At 40.4% G+C, this 27,597-nt stretch overlaps 1 protein-coding gene across 2 annotated transcripts in view; it reads right to left on the reverse strand.

The window, feature by feature from the left end:
* Positions 1-3,497: 3,497 nt before the first annotated feature.
* arhgef7b (Rho guanine nucleotide exchange factor (GEF) 7b) overlaps positions 3,498-27,597 on the reverse strand; it is a 35,236-nt gene continuing 11,136 nt past the window's right edge. Inside the window, exons 5-22 of one of the 2 annotated variants that reach the window (XM_066661171.1) lie at positions 26,917-27,118; positions 23,930-24,018; positions 17,583-17,677; positions 17,376-17,471; positions 16,783-16,905; positions 16,473-16,611; positions 16,150-16,209; positions 12,987-13,133; positions 12,373-12,459; positions 11,705-11,774; positions 11,441-11,565; positions 10,781-11,002; positions 10,478-10,571; positions 9,442-9,531; positions 8,532-8,711; positions 5,973-6,072; positions 5,787-5,841; positions 3,498-4,918 (exon numbers count right to left, since the gene is read on the reverse strand). In XM_066661171.1, coding sequence (XP_066517268.1) covers positions 4,796-4,918; positions 5,787-5,841; positions 5,973-6,072; positions 8,532-8,711; positions 9,442-9,531; positions 10,478-10,571; positions 10,781-11,002; positions 11,441-11,565; positions 11,705-11,774; positions 12,373-12,459; positions 12,987-13,133; positions 16,150-16,209; positions 16,473-16,611; positions 16,783-16,905; positions 17,376-17,471; positions 17,583-17,677; positions 23,930-24,018; positions 26,917-27,118 — 2,097 coding nt within the window. In that variant the 3' untranslated portion in view covers positions 3,498-4,795. The remainder of the gene's footprint in view (positions 4,919-5,786; positions 5,842-5,972; positions 6,073-8,531; positions 8,712-9,441; positions 9,532-10,477; positions 10,572-10,780; positions 11,003-11,440; positions 11,566-11,704; positions 11,775-12,372; positions 12,460-12,986; positions 13,134-16,149; positions 16,210-16,472; positions 16,612-16,782; positions 16,906-17,375; positions 17,472-17,582; positions 17,678-23,929; positions 24,019-26,916; positions 27,119-27,597) is intronic. The other variant, XM_066661170.1, reaches the window with a different exon arrangement.

Below are 27,597 nucleotides of genomic sequence, written 5' to 3' on the forward strand. Positions count from 1 at the left end.
CGCCTTGCACCCAGTGATTCCGGGTAGGCTCCGGCCACACCGCTTCAATGTTGTCATCAGCCATGTCTGTTTAAATGGTAGTCTCTATGTTGTTTGGTGTCACTGTGTGCACCACACTGAACACTAAACAGGCAAAGGAAGGAGTTATCTGAGGAGATTAGACAAGTATGACAAAGGTAAATGCTATAAGACCATCTCCAACTAGCTCCATGGTCCTGTGTCTACAGTCGCAAATATTGAGTTTAAGGGCCGTGAGACTGTAGCCAACCCCTTGCACATAGTCACTACAGGAAAACTGACCCCAGATTGTACAAAAATGAACAGAAAGAGCAGACACTTGCAGCCTGAAGAACACACCCTTCAAAGTAAAACAGCTAGAGCTGTTAGCCTAGGGTGAGGGGGCCAATACAAATTCAGAGCTGCTGTACTTACAGAAATTGATTATTTTCTGTGATTGCCTCTAGAGGTTGGGGGGGGGGGGGCAGATCTGAATTTTACTGAAGACTTTGTTCACAATTTTAATCAAAAAACACACACACACAGCTCTCTGATCTGTTTGGGCACTGGAAAAAAGCTCAGGTTCATAAGCAGTGCAAGCTCCGTAAATGGGAGAAAAAGAATTTATGGGTCTTGGCCCAAAATGGCTCAGGCTTTCTCTGTGCGTCGCAGCTTGAGCCACAGATGAGAAACAGCATCTGGAGGTGTTTGGATTGTGGTGAGACCTCAGAACAATGAAAAGCATGAAAAGATCTGAGGATGCTGTTTTACCACAACTTACTGTGGGAATTCAAAAAAAATAAATAAATACATAAAATCAAATAAAACTGATAGAGAATTTAAAATTCACCAACAAGCTACAGTTGGTTTCTTTCTCAAACTTACCATTCCACTTTTTAAGATGCAGAGATTCTGAATGAAGAGCGAGAAGCGAGTTTGTTCTGCTCTGAGAACAGCAGTTCTCCAGATTAACCTACATTGCTTTTAACTATGGAAAGAACTATTATGGATGCTAATGACTTTTTTTGTTCTTTGTTTTTTTCCATAAGAGTCTGTGTCCACGTCAGCTGTCAGCCAATTTCACCTGTCAGCCAAGACTCCCCCAATCATATGATGTTACCAGGCTGGGAGGGTGAAGGCAGAACATGTTTTCTCAGAGACGTGTGAAGCCAGTTGCACCCTCTATTCAAAATGCTGCTGACACACCATCATAGGACGGCTGGACACATTTGGAGGAGAAAAATAGGTCCTCAAAAATCATTGGAAGCAGAAGGAGTTGGTGTGGGGTTTGTGAAGCTTCAAATCCAACACCAGAACCTGTTCTCACTATAGTTCTCAGTTCTCATGGCGAAATGCCATCAATTCCTTATATCAATGTTCCGAAATCTGGTCTAAAGCCTTTCCAGAACATTCCAGACTCTTAATGCAGCAATGTGGAAAAACTTGATAGCCAGCTCTCTTTTGACTTTATGGTGTATCTGATCTGTCTGATCTATCCATCCACCTCTCTAACTCAGAAAGGCCATAGAAATCAGCTCAGATCTTTCTCAAGGCACAGGAGAGAACACACACACACACACACACACACACACACACACACACAACACACTACCTGCAGCAGATGCCACCCAAGCAGTGCCCAATTAAGTGACAGCTAACATTTTCTCTCTCTTTCTTGTTTTCCTTCGCTGTCGGAGGCTTTGTCCTCATGTTAATGCCTTTAGAACGTCATTCTTTCCCAAAATGTCACTGTCGCCTCAGCGCTCAATACAAAAACAACCTGCCTGTGTCTGTATGGGCCACGGCCAGCGATTAAAATCTCCCACAATGCCTTGCTATCCCTGAGGATCGTGCGTCTTTAGAATCTTTTGATTCCGCTCATTGTTTGTTATAATAGGGAGGAGGTGGAGGTAGCAGTTTGAGGACAAAAAAAACCCACAAACATTTCTCATATTTTACACACACACACACACACCTGCAAACAAGTCTCCGGCTCCAACAATAGACAATACAAACAATACCAACACACATAAACAAGCCACAAATGCAGACGAATCCTGCAAAAATTAATTCTTACAAAGAGCCCTAGATGTTAAAAAAGCCTCAATAGAAAACAATTTGACAGATCCAATACAAGGACTCTGCTGTTCACCTTGCAGAAAAAACAGCATCTCAGGCCTTGAATAGAGACTGACCAATCAATTCAGAGGCACAGAGAGCAGTGCAAGAGCTGGCCACAGAAAGAAAGAAAGAAAGAAACGAGAAGGGAGAAGCAGCAACTCCAGAATAATAGAAACACATCAGAGAGATTCTGGTCATGTGATCAGTATCAGTCCAACTCAGCTGGAGACCCAACGCCAAATTCACCAACATCTGCCAGTGTGTTTTCCACTCCGTCTGGATCCACACACAACCCTATTCTGGCTCAACACTTTCCACCTCCATTCTGTCCCTTGCCCAAACCTGGATTACCCATTCACAATGGGCAGAGAACCGTGGGCAGGACAGCAACAATGGAGGAATTAACTGGAAGCGGTTGAGGGCTCACGCCAAGCCAATATTCCTGGGCAGAGCGAGAAAAAGGTTCATGCAACGGCTTGAACAGAAAGAAACAAATGTGGTTTGGAACAGACACACCTGAGGATGCCTAAGCCTCCATTCAGAAAAGCTGCTCAAGGAAGCACTGCTGATTACACATCAGCACTAACAACCCCTTCCTATGAGTCCTGATCACTCTGCTACACTAAAAACACACAGTACATTCAAAACCTGAGGGTGTACTTATACATAGCAACCTTACTTTCCCCGTTTCCCAGACACACCATGCAATGTTTTTCGCACATCCCAAAGCCAGACTTCAAATCAGATCTCTGAAAACCAGACAGGTTGCTTACTCTGACCGCACGACTCAGACTCCACTCCTGAAAACATCTACCTATTAAACAGTGCGGCTCCTGTCTAAACAAGGAATCAAAATGTGCAGCTGCAAAAGTTGTGGGATGGTGTTATCCACTATGCTATTGATTATACACCATTTGGAGATGGATGAAAATGCTAAGCCTTCAGTAGCTTTATCTGAACATTGCGTGTACAATTTATGACCATCAGAAAAGAAAAGGAAATGTATATGAATTGGTGGACTGTAGTGTTCATCTTCATTCTTGTGTTGAGTACTGGCCCAAAAAGACTGGAATAGAACGTTTGCTAAAAGGAAATCAAAACGTCAGTAAACACATGGTCCAAGATCACCGTGCTACAGTGAAAGGACATTAACTGACCATGAAACCATCCAACATCGATTTGCCTTCCCGCGTGGGTTGTGTTTTGCTGAACGGGGAGGGGGGAAAAAAAAGAATAAAAAATAAAAAAATAAATAAAACGACTGGCTGTTTCATTGTTAAAATCTCAAGGGCAGTTCTTCTTATTCACAAAGTAGAAACGCAGCTCCGTCAGTAGTGATAGTCACACCGACATAAATGATAAATAATGAATAAGCAAGGTTTTATTTTGTTTAATCCATATACATCAACATACAGATTAGAATGGTAAAGTAGGAATTAATAAATGAAAGAAGAAAAAGGACAGAGAGAAAAAGGAGAGAAGATTCTGCTAGAAATGGTACCCACACAGACAATGGAATAGAACCTGTAAGTCAACGTTTTGCATTAGACAGCTTTTCGTTTCATTTAAATACATAAATTAGACATAAACAGCATTAAGATTCTTGAGTGGTCAGTTAAGTAGTACTGCAGTGATGCATATTCAAATATCTGTTGCATATGTAGGGTTCTTCTAATACAAAAATTCTCTCGGAGTTGCGGAAAAAAACGCCAAGAAATTCTGGAACGTTTCCAAAATAAAAGCACATTCCTGCAGATCTTTTGCAATATTTGCTAGAAATGAACATCAGTACGGGTTCATTAGTAGAATAAGAACAAACTAAAATCAAGAGTCAACGCCTGCCTGGTGTCGCAATGGTATTAACCTGATCCAATTATAACAGGAAGAAAGAATGAGGTAATTAAAAATAACCAAAAACAACACTAATGTATTCCTCTGAATGGCTCCAGGACTGTATTGCTGTGATTCATTGCTGGAGAGAAGTGTATTTACTCTTTCACAGTGCTGGCTATAGATTCCTAGAAGTTCTACATTGAAGGACCCAGGCAGTGACGTGGCTACCATTTTTCCTTTTGTAATCCCTGAGACTCCCAGTGAAACTCATTACCGTCGAACTGGGAACCATGTGACATCAGCTGTATGGAGAAAAAGTACAAAGAGGGTACGAACTTGCAGAATGAAGTAGTGGTGGAAGCCACAATAGCGATTCTAACAACACCAGAGAATTCTTGGGAAGAAAATGTTCATACTTACCAATAATTATATATTAGTATATTTTATGTTAAAACTTGTCCAAAAGAAATTTTAAGGCATAACCTAAAGCTGTTTTTGGCCACTTTTTTTTTCCAATATCTGTTCCTTGATTTATACTTACAGTTCTATTTGGCAAAGACCAGCTAATTTGGCACTGGTAGAGTTTAAAGACAGTTTATAGCAAGCCTTAATCCAGTGATTGGAAGTGAAAAGCTCTGGTCCAGTCGAGTCAATTTACATTTCCGTCATCCTCCAACTTCAGGCTCAGCTCAAAACAAAGGGATATTTGGTCAAAAGTTAAGCCTCGTTCTTCGGCCCAAACACGCTGCTTCACAAACTACCGTTTCCATTGTACAGTGTTCTCTTTCCTCTTCGGTGCCAAACAGGCCACATGCATATACGGTCTAATCACCACCAACCAACTTTATAAATTGGTCTCATCCCAGGAAGTGTCGTTCATGCTCTTTAATACTCTCCTGACCATCTTCTCCAGCTCCTTTCTGGCTTTCTGCTCCTCCTCCAGTGTCCTCTTCATCCTCTTATTGTCCTGGAAACAGATTCAGAAAATTAGTTAAATTAAACGAATATCTGGATAAATTACACAACTAATTTAATTATAATTAAATATTTAACAAGGTATTAAAATTAATTTTAAGGCAATATTTTGGGGATGAAATTAAGGTGAAAAATCTAATTTATTTGATATTCCACTTCCCACAGACGCATCCCTAATACAGTGGGGTCCTCGACTTACGACGTTGATCCGTTCCTACGTCGCGTCGTAAACCGATTTTCGGTGTAAGTCGAAACATACGTACATATTGTACGTAAATAACATACTGTACGCACTTATCCTATCCTAACACCTATCCTCTTCGGTCCCGAGCCGCGTAACCGTGTATTCTTCCGCCGCGCACACCAAACACGAAGTTCGCGTTACGACGTTTATGACGCAAAACCACTTAAGTCGAAACAAGGCTTTATACAGTAAATGGGAGATGTGTCGTAACCACGAAACATCGTAACTCAGGACTGACGTAACCCGAGGACCTCCTGTACGCTGAAAAAATGTACAGTAGCCCTAACAGTATTCACCAATACATTCTCCCATTTAAGTGTATTTGAGAGACTATTCACTTCCAGTGTTTGTTAGCAACTTTAGCTTTGTAGCTCTAGGTTTAAACTAAAGCAGCATCATTCGGAAAAGTTATGTAATTTAGAATTTTTCACAGAATTAAAAAAAATGTGACAAATAATATGCTGATATGAACCATACATTGACAAGGGTTTCACAATAAATTCACCCCCAATTTTATTATTATTATTATTATTATTATTATTATATAGCCATTTCTCCACATCTATCTTGATATCATAGCAGCTGAATACAATATCCCAAGTAACACAAGTGGCACCTGCTTGAGCTCTTGAACTTCATCCCTCAGCGCGTAAACGGTATCCACCAAACTCCTTACAACAAAAGAAAAGTAAAAAAAACAGTTAATACAATGAGCAAAACATTTACTTAAAACGGCACTGGAACATTATTATGATATTTAACCCTGTCCCTATCATTTACCCACTTCATAATTCACGCCTACCTTTCTTCAATCACTGTTTGCCCATTGCTCTTCGTTTCCTCCACAATAATCTTCTCTTCTTCTGGGAAAAGCATGTGAGGCCCTGACTCCTTTCTTGACCCTGTTTCAGACGCACAAAAGGGACGTGAAATGGAAGAGAAGACTGTAAGCGATCTAGTTACAGAATATCAGACTTTATTCACTGGTGTTTCAGGTGACAATGCAGGAGAAAGTGGAAGAAATTTCTAAAAACATGCTGCTTGTGTTCACCCTCAGTTAGTGACGATCTCAATCTCTGAACTCGAAAATGATACATTTACTGGAGGAACAAAAAACTTCAAATGTATAACCTCAATTTTTCAAAAAAAATTCAATAAAAACACTAATTAATGATTTTTTAAAAAAAGTAGAAGTTGTCTGCAACACACTCCAAAAAACTTACGATAAATGGATGTTTATCTTTTTGTTACACCACCTCACCTTTTTTAATAATTTCAGAACAAAATTCTAATTGTTACAGTTTTGCAAATTGAATTTTTGCCCATTCCTGCTTGATACAAAGCTTCAACTGCCAAACTGTCTGTGGTCATTGCTGTCTGATTCTCAACCTAATGGTGTGCCAAGCATTTCCAGCAGTAGGCAGATCTGGACAGCAGGCAGGAGACTCAAGCACATGCTTTCTGTGAAGACATACTGTTCTAGTTCAGGTGGAATGACGCCTTGCATTGTCTTCCTGTAATAACCATGGACTTCCAGTGAAAATAATTCTCCTCCACAGCCACATTTGTCTCTCTTATATCTCAATACACACCTCCACATCAATGGTATCTTCACACACTTAAAATTGAAGTGTGACGTGGGCGCTGACGCACCCTTAAACCATGACAGATGTTGGCATTTGCCAACTTTCACTGTTAAAACTCTCCACTCTCCACTTCTTTTTTGGCACAGACAAGTAGATGTCCATTTTCTTTCTGACCCTCTGGGATAAGCTCAGGCCCTTGCTTTGTTCTCACCAATCCGACTTCTGAACTCAAGTGTTGGCTTTGTCGTTGCGCTGCCATGTCCCTCACCTGAGTGTTTACAGTTCTACCACAAAACTCAAGCGAGGGTGTGTATTTCAGGGGTGGTCCCCATTGACTAATGAGTTTTTGAGTGAAAGCTCAGTGACCCAGGAATTGTTCAGTGCAACTAGAAAGCACTTAATTCAATGTTTACAATGAAAAACATCTGATTACCAGCCTTTCTTGATGCACAGTATATGCACATTTACATGCTCTGCTTGAACAGCTCACAGCTAATGACACATCACAAACTATTCACTATCACAGAAACAATTACATAAATACGAAATGAACTGAGAAATAAAGGAGGAGGCAGCAGGCTGTTAGTCACTAGAGGTATGAAACCAAAAAGAGGCTCTAACATTAAGCCTACAGTAAACAAAACACAAAAATAAGGGAAGCTTCCAAGTCCGTGTACCTTTCGTTAATTGGTTTTTGACTTTTAATCCTGCAATAAAAAAAATGGAGAAGGACCCATTTCCCTATTTTGTTATCAACAGTACCAGAGATAGGTTTATTTGTTTTTTTCTTTTCTTCCAATGCATCAAAACACAAACACAGGGAGTATTAGAATCAGGTATATTTTGATTGTAGCGCACTATAAATTGATATTTTGTTTCTTCATACCAAACAAGAAGACAACAGTCATAGCTACGTGTCACGTAAACGTCACAGTTCTGCTGCTGTTTCTCAAACTTACTGATATTAGTCTTAGAACACCCTCCCCGGACAGCCATGTCCCCAATGTGCGTAGAAATCTCAGCATATGTCCCTCGTCCTTGACCATATTTTTAATTAAATCGTGAAATGGTTACAAATGTTCATCTTTAATCTACCAGCAGATAAATTCATCCATTTCAAAATATACAGTGCTATTAGCGTTAAAAGTTTCCGTTTCTGGCTATAATCTGCAGCCCAAACCATAATTAGCCACAAGCAGGAATTAAAAAAAAAACGATGTTTTAATTTATATTTATTCATATTCATTTTTCGTATTTTGTTGAATTTAGTTTAATGGTTTGTTGATATTTATATCATTCAAAATAGGGAAATGGGTCGTTGTCTGTTTTTCTATGTACAGGATTAAAAATGGAAAACCAATTAACAAAAGGTACAGGGTAATTAGGCTGTGGATGGGCAATATGACGATATGTTATCATAATTGTGAATATCACATCAGGATAAACCAGTCTAATATTGAGTATTTTATAAATCAGAATTCAAAAAATTGCAAATAGTGAGGAGTAGCTGAATGGATTTTAACCAATTACACTGTTTTATACTTTTATTATTAGTGTTCCACCCTAATTTATTTATAACTTGTTTGCAAACCAAAGACCAACAGAAAGTCAAGATATACACTGTGAATTGTGAAAATATTTGGCATCATGACATCATATTTGAAATATCACCCACCCTCAAATAAAGCTGCTACTCACACTGGGAAATAAATGGAGAAAATAGGGAACTGTGTCCTAAATTTGAATACACATATGTTATGAGCAGCAGCTCTTACGAGAGAGGGAACCCATTCTGTAACTATGTGCAGTCCATATACTGTCATAGTCCGAGTCTTCTGATTGGTCGGATGAGCCTTCCAGTCGCAACATGCTGGTACGGCAACCCACAGCCTCCACACACGACTGGTCAACGTCAGCCAGCACATGATTATGCATCAGATCAGTGCCTTGCCATGCTAATAATTTAGGGATTAAACCAATTAAATGGAAAAAGGGAAGATGGTTGGGTTTTGGAGTGCAGATAAAATCAATCAGGATTAAAAATATATATATTTGGTCCAAAGAGGTTTCGAATTTGAGTTTAAATTAAATAATGAAAAAGGGACATTGCAGGGATTTGCAACAAATTAAGTATAAAAATAAGGAGTGGGAGGAAAAAAAGCAAAAATAGAAAGAGAGGAGAGAGAGAAGAAATAGTAAGTTGTTAAAACAGATCTGAAGACAAGCAAAAAGATGTTAACAGAGTGTTTATGAACAGCAGTACCCAGCAGGGCTCTTAATAAAGTACTAGTGTCTAAAGAGTCTAAAGAGAATATTATTTACAAATTAGTTTAAGATTAGTAGAGACAGGATGAATCCCATTAGTGCTGCAGACACCAGCATCGGCACTTTAGTCAAAACACAAAGGGGCTTGCATTGGTAATCCATAAAAGAAGAAGAAAGCATATAATCTCATTAAATAGCTTTAAGTACTGTTTATCTGATTGTGAGAGCTTTGGTACTCTACAACGTCTTGCATCAAAGGCATGGTTAAGACTCCTGCCAATTTTTTAAGGGAGCCCCAGTGTGACACTAGCCTTGTCATCTCCAGGACTTATATCACGCTCTTATATTTTGACACAGTTCTGTAATGAAATCTTACAGATATTTACAGCTCCTTCTGGAGATGAGAAGACATGTTCTTACTTGAGTTGAGTGTTTGTCGAGTCTTGGCGCTCGTGCAATAGGCCTCAATCACTTTAAGGATCTGTGCATCCTCCTCCAGAGCCGCAGTGCCTGATGGGAAAATATCCATATCTAAATATCATCATATTACTTCACATATGAAGCCTAAAGCTAACAGTTGGCTTATGTTTCAGGAAAGTAATAATACACTGATGCATTTTTTGATAACAACAATAATAATAAATAATATTCATTATATTAACAATAAAAAGCATAAAAAATAAATAAATAAAAGAGTTTGGATGCTAACCACCACATGAAACTGGATTCTATCTCACACCGACAGATATCTAACAAAATGCTTCATAGTGGGTACTATTTAGTGCTATGCATTGATTAATTGCAATTATTATTTTATATACTACTAAGCAACAAGTTCCTTCAGATACATTTATGTTTACAGTATTTATTTTTTATTTCTGAATCAAATTGTACCATGGAGAATCTTAAGACTTCTTTTAATATTGTGAGGACCTCTAGTTATCAATAAATAAAAGTCAATGGGTGTCTAAGAACAGTGCAAATGTTCCATTCATTCAGTATCTGTAAGCACTTATCCAGTTCAGGGTCTCGGTGGGTCCAGAGCCTACCTGGAATCATTGGGCACAAGGTGGGAATACACCCTGGAGGGGGCGCCACTCCTTCACAGACACACACACACACTCACACCTATGGACACTTTTGAGTCGCCAATCCACCTACCAACGTGTGGTTTTGGACTGTGGGAGGAAACCGGAGCACCTGGAGGAAACCCACACAGACACAGGGAGAACACACCACACTCCTCACAGACAGTCACCCGGAGCGGGAATCAAACTCACAACCTGCAGGCCCCTGGAGCTGTGTGACTGCGACACTACCTGCTGCACCACCGTGCTGCCCGCAAATGTTCCAATCAGCTCTAATTTACTGTTACTCACATAAGAATGATAGATTTAGAACTAAGCTTTCTTCATAAACTAAAACCCTAAGGATAAAATGCCTTTAATCTACATACTTTTCCTGACAGCAAATTCCTCTTCTGAGGGCTTCCTCTCAGGTTTGCGTTTGTGTAGAAGCTTCTTCATGCTCTTGGGGCTTTTGCTGAGATCCTGAGTGAACAGATAACAATTATTACTATAGTTTTGTTTTCAAGACATGTTATATATCTTTGTTTCATTTAACATGCTTATAATCTAACTGTACCATAAACATTTTGCAAAGCCATGTGTCCCTTAGATTTTGACAGGCAATATATGCTAATAGATCAGTAAGTAAATTCTTTACAAAGTTCAATGAAACAACCATTCGATGTGCAGACCTCTTTATAGGACAGAGCAGCTGAGGGCTTGAGAGGTGGTGCTGGTCTGAGACAGCTGAGGCTCCAGGGTTTCTGAGTTTTGGGGGGCTCTAGAGGACCCCACATCATAGTGCTGTGTGGAGTGATGTGTGAAGAGTGATGAGGAAGTGAGTGATAGGCTGGTGCTCCACTTCCTCCTCGACTCTCTGAGTTCCTGGATGGTGTGACTGGGTGAGAAGGGAGCTGGCAGAGGAATAAAACACAACACCAGTGAGCTGCCCATATAAAAACATTTCATCCATACAAAAATAAAATTAGATAGATAGATAGATAGATAGATAGATAGATAGATAATGTTGATTAAAAAGGATAATTTGAAGGGGATAAGAAACCAGTTAAAGAACCAGTTAAAGTGCTGAGAGTGGTTACTAAATTTGTACATTTGCCAACACACACACACAACACACACACACACACACACACACACACACACACACACACACACACACACACAAAATCAGCAGCTAACATTTACAAAATGCATTTTTCAACTTCTTAGACTTTTGGGTAAGTATTTTTAATTGCATGATGATTTTAATCCAATTATCCAATACGTTTACTTGAGTCTGGATTTAGAAAACTCGTTACACATTATCTCTGTATGCCTGAGCATAGACTGACCGTATGGCATGGCACAGATTGTGGTTTTAATGACGTGCGTTTGGTCAGATGGTGAAGATGTTCCACCCATTCCTGTAGATCCTGCTGGTTATTACAAATCACCTGAATCCTCTCAGCCGCATTCACTGCAAAGAAATACACACAAAACACAGTCTAATACACACAAATAACTGCTGTAACAAAACTGAATAATCATCTCATACAAAACCTTAAAATGCTGACAATATTTGGAATCTAACAGAACGGGTACTGCTTATTACCCACCAGATATTTCAAAAGCATTTCGTGTGTCTTCAGTCTTGTTGACAGTCATTCCTGATAAAGGAAGTTTCCCCTAAAGGCCAATAAAAGTGAAGAAATATATAAAAGGACTGTAGCTACATAAATAAAAGCCCACATTCCCATGAAAATGCATTCCCATTGCATTCATTTCCATAAAAATGATTCCATCCTTATAGATACTGGCTAATTACCTGGACCTTAATGAGAATGGTTTCAGGCTGCAATATTTTGTGCAGTTTTTTGCATCTGCCGTTGTTGTTATTTTGTTTGTTTGTTTCTAATCATTCAGTCAATTAGTCAATCAGTCAATTACAATTCTAGGTACGTATGAAGCCTTTAAGTATAAATTAAGCTCAGCTGAGATCTGACCATTTGGAGGAACTGTCCATGCTTCATTTACATGTTGCTATTAAAACAGACATTGCTCTATCCCTGTAGAATTGGTGTAAAACAGTGACAGCATGTGACTGATGATGTTGATATCATCCTGATGATCATCTTAATAGGACTAGCTTCTAAGTAGCTTCAACTCCTGCACAGACCACCCAAGCTCAGATCAACTATGGCATAACCACGGTGTCTTTTAAGGTATCCCACCTTTAATGAGCACATCCATTATACCACCCACATACCCACCCACAGTAAAGCACCTGGTAGATGAAGCAGCTCATTCGGGGGCTGGCAGAAAGCACAAGTAGCACATGAGGAAAGAGCAGCAGGTAACGCTCATTCTTCTCCTGAGGGAGAAGAAAAACAAACATTAAGTCGTATCAATGTCTTATGTAACATTACTTTCAAATAACATCCGAAAAAAACAGACCACAATCTTTAACATCTGGGAAGTGTTTAACATTTATCCAGCGCACATTCAATGCTTCAACATTTTGGCCCCAAGCCATTTAAAATGGAGTAACGGCAGCTAATAAAATTGATGAAAGGTAACATGATCAAACAGTGTATATTAAGCATATTCAAGTTTATGAATGTATAAATCAAGATATTAAATATTTACTAGGCTGCAGAGTACTGCAAACAACCGGTAACAGCCTTTACTTTTCTGGGAACACTTTAAAGTAGGCGTTGGAACACTGCTCTGAGAAGTTAACCACTAGAGCATTAGTGAGGATTTATATTGTCATTTAATGCTTAGTTGTGGATTACAAACAGATACTAGATGGAGCTCCAGGACTATATACCTCTCTAGCTGATACCTGGTATTAGGAATTGTAACTTTAAGCTCATGCACGGCTGCTTCAGAACTCACCTCACTGCCGTAGTTCTGCATGAGGACCTGAGACATGTAGATGACAGAGCCCAGGGTCTTAATGCCCTCCCCTTCCCAGCCACGCACTGGCTCTGTCAGAATCTGTAGCTCCAGCTCCTTTCTCTTCCTTACCTCCTGACAGTGAGTCTGAGGCCATAAACACACACAAACACAACACACAATACACCTTTCAAAGTCTGGAATCTCTTGTCATGTGGATATAGTTGTTATTTCATGAACAATAAGAATGTGTACGGTACAGCAAATAAGACAGTAACCATCCTTGATTCATTCGAGTTTCTGTCAAACCTGCAATTAAGCACAGCCAACTAGTTTTCAGCATCAGGAAAGAGGACAAATATATTTTAATGCTTTCAAGTATGGTCACTTTGACAAAAGAAACAGGGGAGAGGTAGTGTCTGAATTGTGTATAACACTGTACTATGTAAATAGAAATAACACTGCATGTATACACTATATTTGGATGAAAGTATTGTAGAAGTAACAAAAGGATATAATATGCTTTTTATTCAAGATATCGATATAGTATCATTTCATCCATCATACTTTCATTCATTCATTGTCTGTAACCGCTTATACAGTTCAGGGTATCAATCTCGGAATCAAGTTCAAGCTCGGAATTAATGGGCGCAAGTCAGGAACACACCCTGGATGGGGCTCCAGTACCCTCAGGGCAACGCACACTCACACCTATGGACACTTTTTGAGTTGCCAGTCCACCTACCAACATGTGTTTTTGGACTGTGGGAGGAAACCGGAGCACCCGGAGGAAACCCACGCTGACACAGGGAGAACACACCACACTCTTCACAGACAGTCACCCAGAGGAAACCCACGCAGACACAGAGAGAACACACCACACTCCTCACAGACAGTCACCCAGAGGAAAGCCACGCAGACACAGAGAGAACACACCACACTCCTCACAGACAGTCACCCGGGGGAAACCCACGCAGACACAGGGAGAACACACCACACTCTTCACAGACAGTCACCCGGAGGAAACCCATGAGGACACAGAGAGAACACACCACACTCCTCACAGACAGTCACCTGGAGGAAACTCACTAGGACACAGAGAGAACACACCACACTCCTCACAGACAGTCACCCGGAGGAAACCCACTAGGACACAGGGAGAACACAACACACTCCTCCTTCATCATACTTTGCATATCTAAAATATTCACAGGGTCTTTGTTTTAACTTTCTACTACAGATCTGAGACCTGTTAAGCTGACCGTTATATACTGACTGTATATAAAAACACAGCTCAAACTTTTAAAAATGGTAGTGTACGTCCTCTATAGGATGCAGTTCCTCAGTCAACCTTCCACCGTATTTTTTCTCTCTCTCTGATTTGTATTCCACATCCCACAATCCTCTTTGCTCCAGTTTGGCAGAGGCTTTTGCCCGACAGTCATTGTGAAGCCGCACGGACAAGACAAAAGCCTCTGAACTCCCCTATTCCAACAATTCATCCTCCGACAATAAGGCGGCGGCACAAAGAGAGAGAGAACGTGGCACACGAACACAAAAACCAGGACAATGGTGGGACGTATGTGGACAGTCCTAATGAAATAGTGCACCCTGTCCACTTTCTCTCCCTCAGCCGCTGCCTTTCTCTTTCCGACAGTCTATTCTCTGTAAGAGAATGATAAGAGGTGTTCAGAGAGGAAGGGGGAGCTGAGCTGAACTGTGACAGACAGAGTGAGGACAATACAGAGAGCGGAGCGAGGGATTTTATGCACTTGTGCCAAGGGGAGGGTTTTGCAGGCACACAAACCAAACACAGTCCAAAAGGGCTTAATACACTCACTGCACAAAACACACTTAAGGGGTGGGTGGTGGATCAGCATGAAAGTGAATGTTTAGGTTCTATGATCAGGATTTTTGTCATGTTTTAAGCACTGGCTAATCAACATTTTTAAATGAACAAAATGGCAAACTATTCCTTCCATCAGGGAGGGTCTCTGACATAGCTGAGTGTGTTACTGGACGGTGCGGAGCAAACAAGAATGAGGGGTTTTAAATTATATGACAAAATGAGTCAGTCCTAATATGAGGAGGACAATACGGAAATGACGGTACTGCTTAAGACTACAGTCATAAAGGTTTGTATTAATTATGTTGTATATACATCAAAAGTCACTAATAATCCATTATAACACATATATAGATATGGCAGCAGTACATTTTTGTTTGTCAGGTAGTCGACCCATATCCAACCTTACTTTGTATCAGACGACATAAAGCCAGTCATTCATTCATTATCTGTAAGCGCTTATCCAGTTCAGGGTCGCAGTGGGTCCAGAGCCTACCTGGAATCACTGGGCACAAGGTAGGAATACACCCTAGGGGGGGCGCCAGTCCTTCACAGGGCAAGACACACACACTCACTCACACCTTCGGACACTTTTTGAGTCGCCAATCCACCTACCAATGTGTATCCTCACAGACAGTCACCCGGAGGAAAACCACGCAGACACAGGGAGAACACACCACACTCCTCACAGACAGTCACCCAGAGGAAACCCACGCAGACACAGGGAGAACACACCACACTCCTCACAGACAGTCACCCAGAGGAAAACCACACAGACACAGGGAGAACACACCACACTCCTCACAGACAGTCACCCGGAGGAAACCCACGCAGACACAGGGAGAACACACCACACTCCTCACAGACAGTGAGGGAACTGAACCCACAACCTCCAGGTCCCTGGAGCTGTGTGACTGCGACACTAACCTGCTGCACCACTGTGCCGCCAGTCAGTTTCCGTTTAAAAAAAAGATTTGTCTTTTTAGACATCAATAATGTGGTGCAACTTAAATTAATACACTCACATTCACAGACCACAGTGTATTCTTTACTTCAACATTATAGTGAGTTATCTGACACCTTGACTATTTAGCAAACATAGGGGCATTTTTGCTCTTTCTATATATGGGTTACAAATTATTATTATTGACTTTTGCAAACTATTTAATAACCATTTAATAAACAGAGCTTAAACCACCTTTAAACATTTATAAGTGGAGTCTATTTTAAAGTGGTACCAAAATGACAACAAGCTGCATTCTGCTGTTGGGATGACTAATATTTTATAACAAAAGGATGCAAATCAAACAGACTTACAGTAAGGTTTTTAAACGTAGTGATGCTTTTCTGAACATCTGAACGGTCTGGATGGAAATCCTGAGGAGACGACAGGGAAGGTTAAAGTCAATAATACTCACAATAACATAAACACACAGACAAAATAAACATTCTTATGGCATAAATTAATTTCTAAATAGAGATTCCACTTATGTAGTGGCTCTAGAAATGATCCTCAGGACTCCTAGTCATCCACTTTTTTATTTTTTAGAGAGACCACTGATTTATAAAGTAATAGGAGTTATGACAGTACAGAAATAAATTCTTTATTTAATAATATTTAGTTTTAAACACAGCAGTACCTCCATATGCCTCTCCAACTCCTTGAACAGCGTAGGGTATTTGTCTAGTCGCATGAAGGGTTTACTAAGGCTGGTGGTGAGCATAAGAATACCAGGAACACTGGCCCCTTTACTCTCCATAAACTCGCCCAGCTCCTCACTGGACAAATCAGTATGAGAACACAATGATGGCTTGCTCTTCAAACCCAAGCTTCTTACAGCAGGCTTACACACTCATTAAGTTTTCTGACTCATATTTAATAAGAAGTTACATAGAAAAGACATGCTTTTTCCTTGTGCTGAAAAAATATATAATATATATAGCTTATACCTGTGTTGTGTGAGTACATGAACTGCATGGGGATGGTTGGAGCAGTAGGCTACATAAAGACTCTTCATCTGAGCAAAAAGAGAAAGGAAGAACCCTCCAATCCTCTGCTGGGTCTCTGGAAATCTAATCACACGCACATCAAATGCTTAAACACACAGAAAATAAATATAATTTCCAATACATCCAAGTAAAACGGTCATATTTCTGGTCGATATAATGACATCTATTCTTGTCCTGAAATTGCTGCATGATCTAATTTTTGAGCATCAAAAACACAGTAGTTCACTGTATGCCTCTGAAATACCCAAGAAAATAAGGATCAACATTTTAATGTACAGTTGAGACCTGGGTTTACCAATAAGCACCACTAGAGGGGGCCATAGGTTCATAGAAAAATCACACGTTCCTGTTCTTGTACCTAAGACTAACTACTACAGACGCCCCAATATTGGAACCCTTCAAATCATTAAACATATTTGTCCAGTGCCAGTATGATTGTAAGGCAATAAGCTGTTGATTCCAACATGATTCTGATTTCACTGTACACTCCTATAAACAGTTAAGAGCGTGAGAGAGGGAGGAGAAATGCTTACTTGGTGCATTCCTCTAAAGACTGGACCAGTGATTGCTGGAAAGAGCAGATCTCCTCTAGATTGCCCAGAACATGAGCAATATCACCAAGGGACAGTCTGAGAGTGAGAGCGGTATTTAGAGATGTAAAAACAATGTTCCATTCCATAAATGAATTGTAACTGATTAAATGTAGCTACATCTTCAGTAACGTGTTATCAGCTACGTACCGGTCTGTGGGCTGCAGTAGCCTGAGGTATGTCGAGAGAAGAGTCTGTAATTCTTTAGAGTACTCTGTCTCTGTCTGCAGTATATTCTGGAGCACCTGTTGAAAACATACATAAATAAGTATATTCATAAAACAAATGGATACATCAACATTTTCAATTTGATATTATTCAGAACTACAGCACCAGTCAAAACATTGGACACACCTTCTCATTAGTTGTTGGTGGAACAGGGCTGTTCACTGTATACAGGGTGGGCCATTTATATGGATACACCTTAATAAAATGGGAATGGTTGGTGATATTAACTTCCTGTTTGTGGCACATTAGTATATGGGCGGGGGGAAACTTTTCAAGATGGGTGGTGACCATGGTGGCCATTTTGAAGTCGGCCATTTTGGATCCAACTGGTTTTTTCAATGGGAAGAGGGTCATGTGACACATCAAACTTATTGGGAATTTCACAAGAAAAACAACGGTGTGCTTGGTTTTAACGTAACTTTATTCTTTCATGAGTTATTTACGGATATTGGAAGCCTGTGCTAGCATTTCTCCTGTGGTGTTGCTATCAGTGTGTGAAGAGTGGGAGAAGAGGGTTGCATTGACAATCCAACACAATGGGCAGCAGTTTAAACACATTTTATAAGTGGTCAGAGACTTGTAAATAACTCATGAAAGAATAAAGCTACGTTAAAACACATCATTGTTTTTCTTGTGAAATTCCCAGTAAGTTTGATGTGTCACATGACCTTCTTCCCATTGTAAAAACAAAAGTTGGATCCAAAATGGCCGACTTCAAAATGGCCACCATGGTCACCACCCATCTTTAAACCCCCTCCCCCCCTATATACTAATGTGCCACAAACAGGAAGTTAATATCACCAACCATTCCCATTTTATTAAGGTGTATCATATAAATGGCCCACCCTGTAGAACTGTGTACCAGCCCCTACCTCTGCACGACCTAAGTTATGGTCTCAAACACATTAAGTAGGCGGGCGGTTCTACAAATTAACTCTTAACGAGGCCACAGCTGTTCACTGAAAACCATTCCAGGCAGTGACCTCATGAAGCTGACTGAGAGAACTCAGAGTGAGCAAAGCAGTCATCAAAGCAACAGGGAGCTACTTAGAAGAATCTAAAGTATAAAACATATTCCAGTTTGTTTAACACTTTTTTGTTTGCTACATAATTCCATACATTCCATTCCCTCCCTGAGTGGGTGTGTCCAAACATGTGACTGGTACTGTACATTCAGACAAGTGTAATGTATGTGTTATTAACTGAAAAGCAGACCTAACTGCTTTAACACATATATCATAAAACTCTGTGCAGATATTAGAGACCACCATTACAACTACTTTCTTTGGGAAACAAGCTTTCAGGTTTTCAAAGATCCCTCGTAAAACTGCGAACGTGTGCACACCCTGCTGACACTGCTGTGTATTTACGCACACAAAGCTTATATAAACTTCCCCGAAAAGCATTGCTAATAGAATGGGGACGTGCTGAAGCAGCAGCATATGAGCCTCGGGTCATTGTCAAACGTCAGCTAGAGTATAAAGCACTGACCTTTTTTTTTTTGCTTGTGGTCCAGAACCAATTCCTCTCACATTAATACCAGACTTCACTAATGCTTTCAAGGTTAAATGGAATCAAATCTTTACAGCAATCAGCATCTAGTGTAATGTCTTCCCAGGAGAATGGTTATTGCAGTGAAGGATGGACAAAATCCACACGGACACAGTGAAACTTGAGAAAATGACTTGAAAAAAGCACATGCATTAACTATACTATAGGAAATGTAAATATAGCAACTACAAGACAAACAGTCGTCCAAAATTAAGCTTGGCTAGGCTTTGTGTCTTTGACTGATGGTTCAATTACACAGTGTCCACAGAGGCCATTACCTCTAAAGCAATTACCATACAGAGAATGAAACTATCCACTTTTCCTAAGCCAAGAGCAAAAGCGAAAGAAAGAGATGACAGATTCAGGTCAATCATGCCCAACAAAGTCTGAATTCCACCTTCTCTAACTTTGTGCGAAAACATATTAAGAGTAAAGCAGCCTGGGGAGAGACAAGCTGCTCTCAGACTTTCAGACCAAAAACACCTCACTTTCAAAGTCTGCAAAAAAAATAGTAGCAGAAACGCGAGAGTCAGAGATTTTAAGATGAATAATGCAGCAAGAGCAGACAGCTGTGTTATTCACTTCATTCAAAAATAATGCCCAAGCCTGCAGTACGGAGAAGCTCCTGGTGTTCCTCATGAAAGGCCACTAAATTGGGATCTAGCTTATCCAGGCAGAACTACCAAGTACAAAAACACTGCCAGACTCTCAAACTCAGGACCGGTGTCAAATTAAACATGTACTGTTCATGACTGGAATGAGATCACTGCTTTGGAGCCGTTCTGTTGTAAAACAGTTAATACAACTGTATTTTTGAAAATTTCAAACAGAACACTGCTAGCGAAAACAGACATTTGTTCATGGATATACCAGATATGGGCATTTGGTGTTCTGCTCCAGGAAGTTGAGCTGTCCAATGGTGTTGTATTAGCAGCAGTTCTAACACAGTCAGTGTCTGGCTTTGTAGGTCTCAGAGGAAGCGTGTGCTTCCCTTAAACCTCCCAGACTGGTGTCATTGTGAGTATTGGGGGGTGGAACTAGCGATGACTAAAAATTGAGGAGAGAACTGGAGTAAAGCTTATTTTATTTAATATAGAAATTTATAAAGCACTAAAACAGCAATGAATTGGAGCCACACATCATTAACGTAAATGAACAGCACAATACTGCAACTGTATATTCCCTACTGATTAATTAAATAAACACAATTCATTAACTCATCCATTGTCTGTAACCCTTATCCAGTTCAGGGTCGCGGTGGGTCCAGAGCCTACCTGGAATCATTGGGTGCAAGGTGGGAACACACCCTGGAGGGGGTGCCAGTCTTTCACAAGCCAACACACACACACACACCTATGGACACTTAAGTCACCAATCCACCTACCAATGTGTGTTTTTGGACTGTGGGAGGAAACCGGAGCACCCGGAGGAAACCCACGCAAACACAGGGAGAACACACCACACTCCTTACAGACAGTCACCCGGAGGAAACCCACGCAGACACAGGGAGAACACACCACACTCCTCACAGACAGTCACCCGGAGGAAACCCACGCAATAGCACCCAATAAGAATCTGCCATTTCGCAAGGGTCCCAATATTGTTATAAATGTATGCTATTTTGTGTATTTTTATTATTATTTTTTTTATTCCCTGTTTGTAGCTTCTCTTAATTCTGAAAAGTGGTACCAATAGTAATTATAAACTGTGTGCCAAACTAAACCATCTAAACTCAACAAACTCAGAGGAGCAGAGTGAGGTCATAGCTGTTGGGGGTGGAGAGTCCCTATATTCAAAACCTGATTCATCTCACACACACACACACACACACACACACACACACACACACACACACACACACACACACACACACACACACACACACACACACACACACACACACACACACACACACACACACACACACACACACACACACACACACACACACACACACACACACACACACACACACACACACGCCAGACATCCAAACGGCCCCAGGCACAGCTGTCCTAACAGCCAGCGAGACGGAAAAAATGACCTACATTACACTATACTTTGACACAGACTAAGTAATTAAAAACTCATCACACCTGATAAAAACCATCACACTCACCTAAAATCTCAAGAAACCAGAAACATACAAAGTCCACATTCATCCAGTATAATACAACATTTAACAAATGTAACCTCTGTGTCAGCCACAAATAAACCCTGACAACCTCCCACCTAAGCCTGGAGTAAATAGAGTTCACTAGAGCAGTGGGCCATGAACTCAGATATACACAGACCCCAAACACACACACACACACTAGCATAAACACAAACTGTGTAACCCAATGCAGAAAACGCTCCAGAGCTCTAAACCCAAAATGACCTCAGAGTCCCATATCCAAGAAATCGATCCAAAATACAGACTTTCCAAAATACACAGCAAAACAAAGGCTACAGTCCGAGTAATATTTCAATTTAAATTTTGACCTTACGTTATGTTCTAAAATCAAAGCAAAACAAGAACCATTTTTAAAAAAATTACGTTTTTAAGCGTAAAATTAATTGCTACAAATATTTAAAATTTGCAGTGCACTAAAAAAAAAAAACAGTGAGCATTTTTGTGTAAGGCACTGTTCTAGGTTTACTTTCTGAAGATTTCCATTACATCTGCAGCAGCACAATGTCTATACAGACTTAGATTTACCCACTAATGCACTTCACGCTTGTTTTCACTTTGCTGTGCTTCCAGCAGTTGAAGAGAGCAATGACCTACATTGTTTTCCCTCGTCAAGACATTTAAAGATGTAGGGTTGATTTCACAAAGATTAAAGTGAATGTAGCTACAAGGGGGAACATAAACTCACAAATACACGTTTTATGAATTATTTTCTACTCGTTCTATAATAATATCCTTTGTGTGTTTAGTAGCATTGTGGGTTTATATGAAGGTTATAGTGTGAGATATGTTTGCCCTGTCTGAGCACACCTAGCTTGTCAAAATGCTTCAAAGATAGGAGCATGTCGTTTTTATTATTGTTTGCAACAGTTTAACATGTCAGATGCAAGCCCAAACAACGTCAGTGCTCATTGTATATTATTTCATTTATACAATTTATACTGACAGTCTGTGCTATACTGTATTGTTCGGGGGACTACAGATACATCAAACCGCGGAAAAAGCGGCAAAGTGAAAATGGCAAATGCTGAAAGTCTCTATTAAGACATGAATGCACTAGTATAAGAGAATCTATTAGAGTACAATACAAAGGCCTTCACTTTTAACCCATAAGAGCCCATGGTGACATATGTGTTACAATACAAACCCTTAATAAGGTCTGGAAAGTTCCCTACACAGCTTTATCCTTCAATTTATATTGTGATGTCCCTAAGTGATATTTACTGAACATCCTGGACGTAATCACATGGCAGTTTGTGAATTTGTGGATGTGACCTCATTTACAGTACGACGGTGTGCTGGACGAATACATAGAGACTACAGAAACGCTTGTTATGTTAGCATATATTTGTTTTAACTTTTTAACTTTTCTAATGCTTTAGTAAACTGTACCGTTATGTATGACCCATTCTGACCCCATTTCAACAACAAAATGTTGAAATATAAGTTTCAAAATGGATTTGTGATGTTACGTTACACTGATATTTTTTAAACACAAAAATACTTACAGAATACGGCAGAAATGTAAATAAATAAAGTGTTCCATATTGTTTCTTTGGTCTGTTTTCATTCATTCATTATCTGTAACCCTTATCCAGTTCAGGGTCGCGGTGTGTCCAGAGCCTACCTGGAATCATTGGGCGCAAGGCGGGAATACACCCTGGAGGGGGCGCCAGTCCTTCACAGGGAAAACACACACACTCACACCTACGGACACTTTTGAGTCACCAATCCACCTACCAATGTGTGTTTTTGGACTGTGGGAGGAAACCAGAGCACCCGGAGGAAACCCACACAGACACAGGGAGAACACACCACAATTCTCACCGACAGTCACCCGGAGGAAACCCACGCAGACACAGGGAGAACACACCACGCTCCTCACAGACAGTCACCCGGAGGAAACCCACACAGACACAGGGAGAACACACCACACTCCTCACAGACAGTCACCCGGAGGAAACCCACACAGACACAGGGAGAACACACCACACTCCTCACAGACAGTCACCCGGAGGAAACCCACGCAGACACAGGGAGAACACACCACACTCCTCACAGACAGTCACCCGGAGGAAACCCACACAGACACAGGGAGAACACACCACACTCCTCACAGACAGTCACCCGGAGGAAACCCACGCAGACACAGGGAGAACACACCACACTCCTCACAGACAGTCACCCGGAGGAAACCCACGCAGACACAGGGAGAACACACCACACTCCTCACAGACAGTCACCCAGAGCGGGATTCGAACCCACAGGTCCCTGGAGCTGTGCGACTGCGACACCTACCTTCTGCACCACCGTGCCACGCATGGTCTGTTTTATATTTCTCATAATCTGGACTTATGCAGAACTGAGTCTGGGCTCTTATGGGTTAATCTGCATGGTACCATCATCCATTCCTGTCTTTGTTATACACACCCACCTCAGAAGGCCTCAACATGATGTGTAATTTTCCTCTCATTTCCTATTGTGACCCAATTTGTTTCCTGCTCATTCCACCATAAAAGCACACCAAAAGCTGCGTTTCTCTTACCAAGTTATAGTAGGTCTTGCTAACAGCACTGGTCTCAAACCCTTTGGGCGGGCTCTTCAGTGTCCCAGACTTGGGGGAGACAGGCTTGTCTGCAAAGAAAAGGAGAAGGGAAAAAAAATATATAGGTCACATATTCCAACAGGCATCTGGACTCATTTCGTTTCTATTACACTGAATATTACATGTAAGCTTGTCCTGAAGGCCGAGCTGCAGCAGGAAAAACATTGAATATCAGTTCGCAGTGTTCTATCAGCCAGCATGGGTCTATTTCAGCACAAAATCACTAAGGTACAGAGAGAACACAAGGCGGTATGCTTGTTTAAGACACTATGGGGGTGCATTATGAAACACTGCTCATGTTGAAGAGGAATTTTCCTTAGAAATGTGGACACGGAGGGTAAAAGCAAATACAGAGAGAAAATGACCTGAAATTTCATAAGAGAAAGGGTTCAGTGAATGTTACATAGGCTGTAATGACACTAAAATTTCGACTTTAGTACCAGTGCTGTACTGTAAGAATAAAACTTTTTTGTGCAGATGAACATAAAATGTTATATACTTTTCTCCACTTCATACAGTAGGAAACGTTACAGATCATGACAGCATGGTCATGTTGAAAGATTCTGAAACATTGCCAAGCAGTCCTTCAATCCTCTATCAGTCACAGAGCCCGTTTATGCTTGACATTCCAAAAAAAATAATGAGAACTGCATCCACGTGTTTGCTGTATAACATTTACTATGCATCCCTAACCTAAGCTAAATAAACAAAACGTCTTAAGATGTATTTGAGGTGGTAGAATGAGGTGACTGTGCAGTTTCCCTTATTCAAGGGAAAATTGATAGTTGTTTTCACATTGTTATCCTGTAACAGTCAAATTTACAGTCTACTAGAGATGCCAAAAATGGCCAGTGACGTTCATGTGCACTCATTTCATAATCAAATTTCATACTTTACTGAATAAAGACTATATTTACAAAAGCAATGTGTGCTTACACTCATCTTCCAGTGGTTTTCCCCACCTCACTGTTACTGACAAGATGGCGGACAGTTGGCCATGGAAAAAACCTTTCATTTTGAGTATTGCATGGGAAAATGAGATCTGATTAGTATCAGGATGCAGAAGCTGCATGTGAAAAAGTCGTGTGTAAACGTGCAGTGTCTTGACTGGATGATGATCCAATCATCCTGATCACAATCTAATGCCAAGTGTAAACAGAGCCAAAAACATAAGAGCTCATTTAACCAGTCTGTAAGAGCAAGCCTTGGTCTTTCCATTCCATTCCCATTCCTAAAAATGTAGGGGGACCCGTTTGTGCAGATCCGAACAAAGACAGCAGTGCATCAGACAAGGCTGTGCCATATTTAGTGGAAGGGAAATAGTGCTTGTTGGCTGTGGCACTTCCTGCCTTTGTTTGTGGACAGGGTTTCCTTCCTGATGGGGCTGGGTTTTGAAGGCTGTGATGTCACCTGAAAGAATCCCCATTCAACCGAGATACACACAGAGCCATAGGGAGATTTGAAACCACAGAAATATGTGGGGAGCATGAGGTTAGCACAGCTGAGGGCTGAATGATTAAACTAGAGAAACGTGTTTCACCACAGCTCTACTGTCATGTAAAATGTGAAGACAAAGATGTGAAACATTAGGAAATTTTGCAAATAACATATTTAGTGTTTTAATATTCAAAATACTGCTGTTTATATGGAGCCAAACCTTCATGACGAATCAACTAGCAAAACGATTTCTAAAAGATTTAGTGTAAAATCGTGCTCCGTTACTTTACTTTGAAAGTTAAAATATATATTTTTTTATTCTTTATTAAATTGTGTATTTTAAAAATCACAAAATATGAACTCATTGTGAAAGACCAATTGTCAGTCATTTTTTGCGCATTTGAGTTTTATGTGAAGTGTTCCTTTAATAAACCTTTTGGTATTAGTTTAAGACAGTGCCGAGCCTCTGTAAGCTCCACACTGACTGTGCCTCACTTACCAGAGAAGCTTTAATCTATTTAAGCTTTAATCGCCCTTTTAATAGCCTACACATCGCTCAGAGAGAGATTTACAGCACTTGATTCATAAAAGCAACATCAAATGGGGTTTCAACAAACACTGCACCCTGAGTGGTGTCAAGGCAGTGGATTTAGGACAAAATAAATTCAGGCCTCTTTACCACCTTTTAGCTTTAATCGGCCAGTCAGGAACTGTAGTGACAGGTCATTGACATTTTATAGCAATAAATGGGGATTTTTCACAGAAAGATAATGGCATTATATCTACAACTATATACATTCATTCATTCATTATCTGTAACCGCTTATCCAAGTCAGGGTCGCGGGGGGTCCAGAGCCTACCTGGAATCATTGGGCGCAAGGCGGGAATACACCCTGGAGGGGGCGCCAGTCCTTCACAGGGCAACATAGACACACACACACACATTCACACCTACCGACACTTTTGAGTCGCCAATCCACCTACCAACGTGTGTTTTTGGACGGTGGGAGGAAACCGGAGCCAACTATACATCACATGAAAAATTAATAATTAATTTAAAAGAATACATTATGATTTATTAGCACATTAATACATTCAGTGTAATTTTGTTGTTGATGCTGCAGAACAAAACTTCATATCTGTAAATTGAGGCAAGAACAATATAATTTTTAATATTGGGTCGATTTTGAAGTTATGAAGTCCTGACAAAAAGATAAATAAATAAAAATCTTATGTAAACGCTTATGTAAACTTTGCCTGAAGTTTGATTTCGAAGATGAAGAGGTGAGGACAGCGACTGAATTCCCAATAAGTGGAATTGGGATGGAGAGATGTGTGTTTTATTCAAGTTTAAACGGCCTTTGTCTCTTACTCTATAAAGTACACTACAAACTATTGGGAGTGGAATTAATATCCAGCCAATGTTTTTCAACAGCCATCTGGACTTTCAAGAGGATCATAAGGAACTTTGCATGAGGCAGAAAACTCACCACTTCCTTTGACCTCCCTGACATAGTTGCTAGGGAACCAGCCGGTCTTGCCGTTGAGCGTTCCCTCCCACCAGCCTCCTTCTTCCTGCCGTGTCACCTGGATGATATCGCCCTTGTTGAAGCATAACTCGTCCTCATTGGTCTGCTGGAAATTAAACCGTGCCTTCACCAACAACTGAGCCGAACTGTTCTCAGACATGTCCTGACAGAAAAAGGAGTGATGAGAGCTCTAGTCCTATCTTATAGGGTGCAAAATTAATTCTGTTTTTATGGGGTTTAATTTAGTGATTTTTTTTTTGTTTTTTGGTAGAAGAAGAATATAACAAATCATTTTTTCCCACATTGCAGGTGTGTGACCAAAATAAAACATATTTACACCAATATCTGTAAATCACTGAAGCTCTAAGAGCCTACTTTAACCTCTAGTTTTAAAAAGAGCTTGCTATGCTACATGTTTGCATATGAATAATGATTTACCATAATGTAAACATTATTTGCTTTAAATTTATATACCAGTTAATGTGAAAACATTCATTCATTATCTATAACGCTTATCCCGTTCAGGGTCGCAGTGGGTCCAGAGCCTACCTGGACCCAACACACACTCTCACACATTCACACCTATGGACACTTTTGAGTCACCAATCCACCTACCAACGTGTGTTTTTGGACTGTGGAAGG

Source organism: Hoplias malabaricus, chromosome 2, assembly GCF_029633855.1.
Source record: "Hoplias malabaricus isolate fHopMal1 chromosome 2, fHopMal1.hap1, whole genome shotgun sequence".
NCBI classification, from domain to species: domain Eukaryota; kingdom Metazoa; phylum Chordata; class Actinopteri; order Characiformes; family Erythrinidae; genus Hoplias; species Hoplias malabaricus.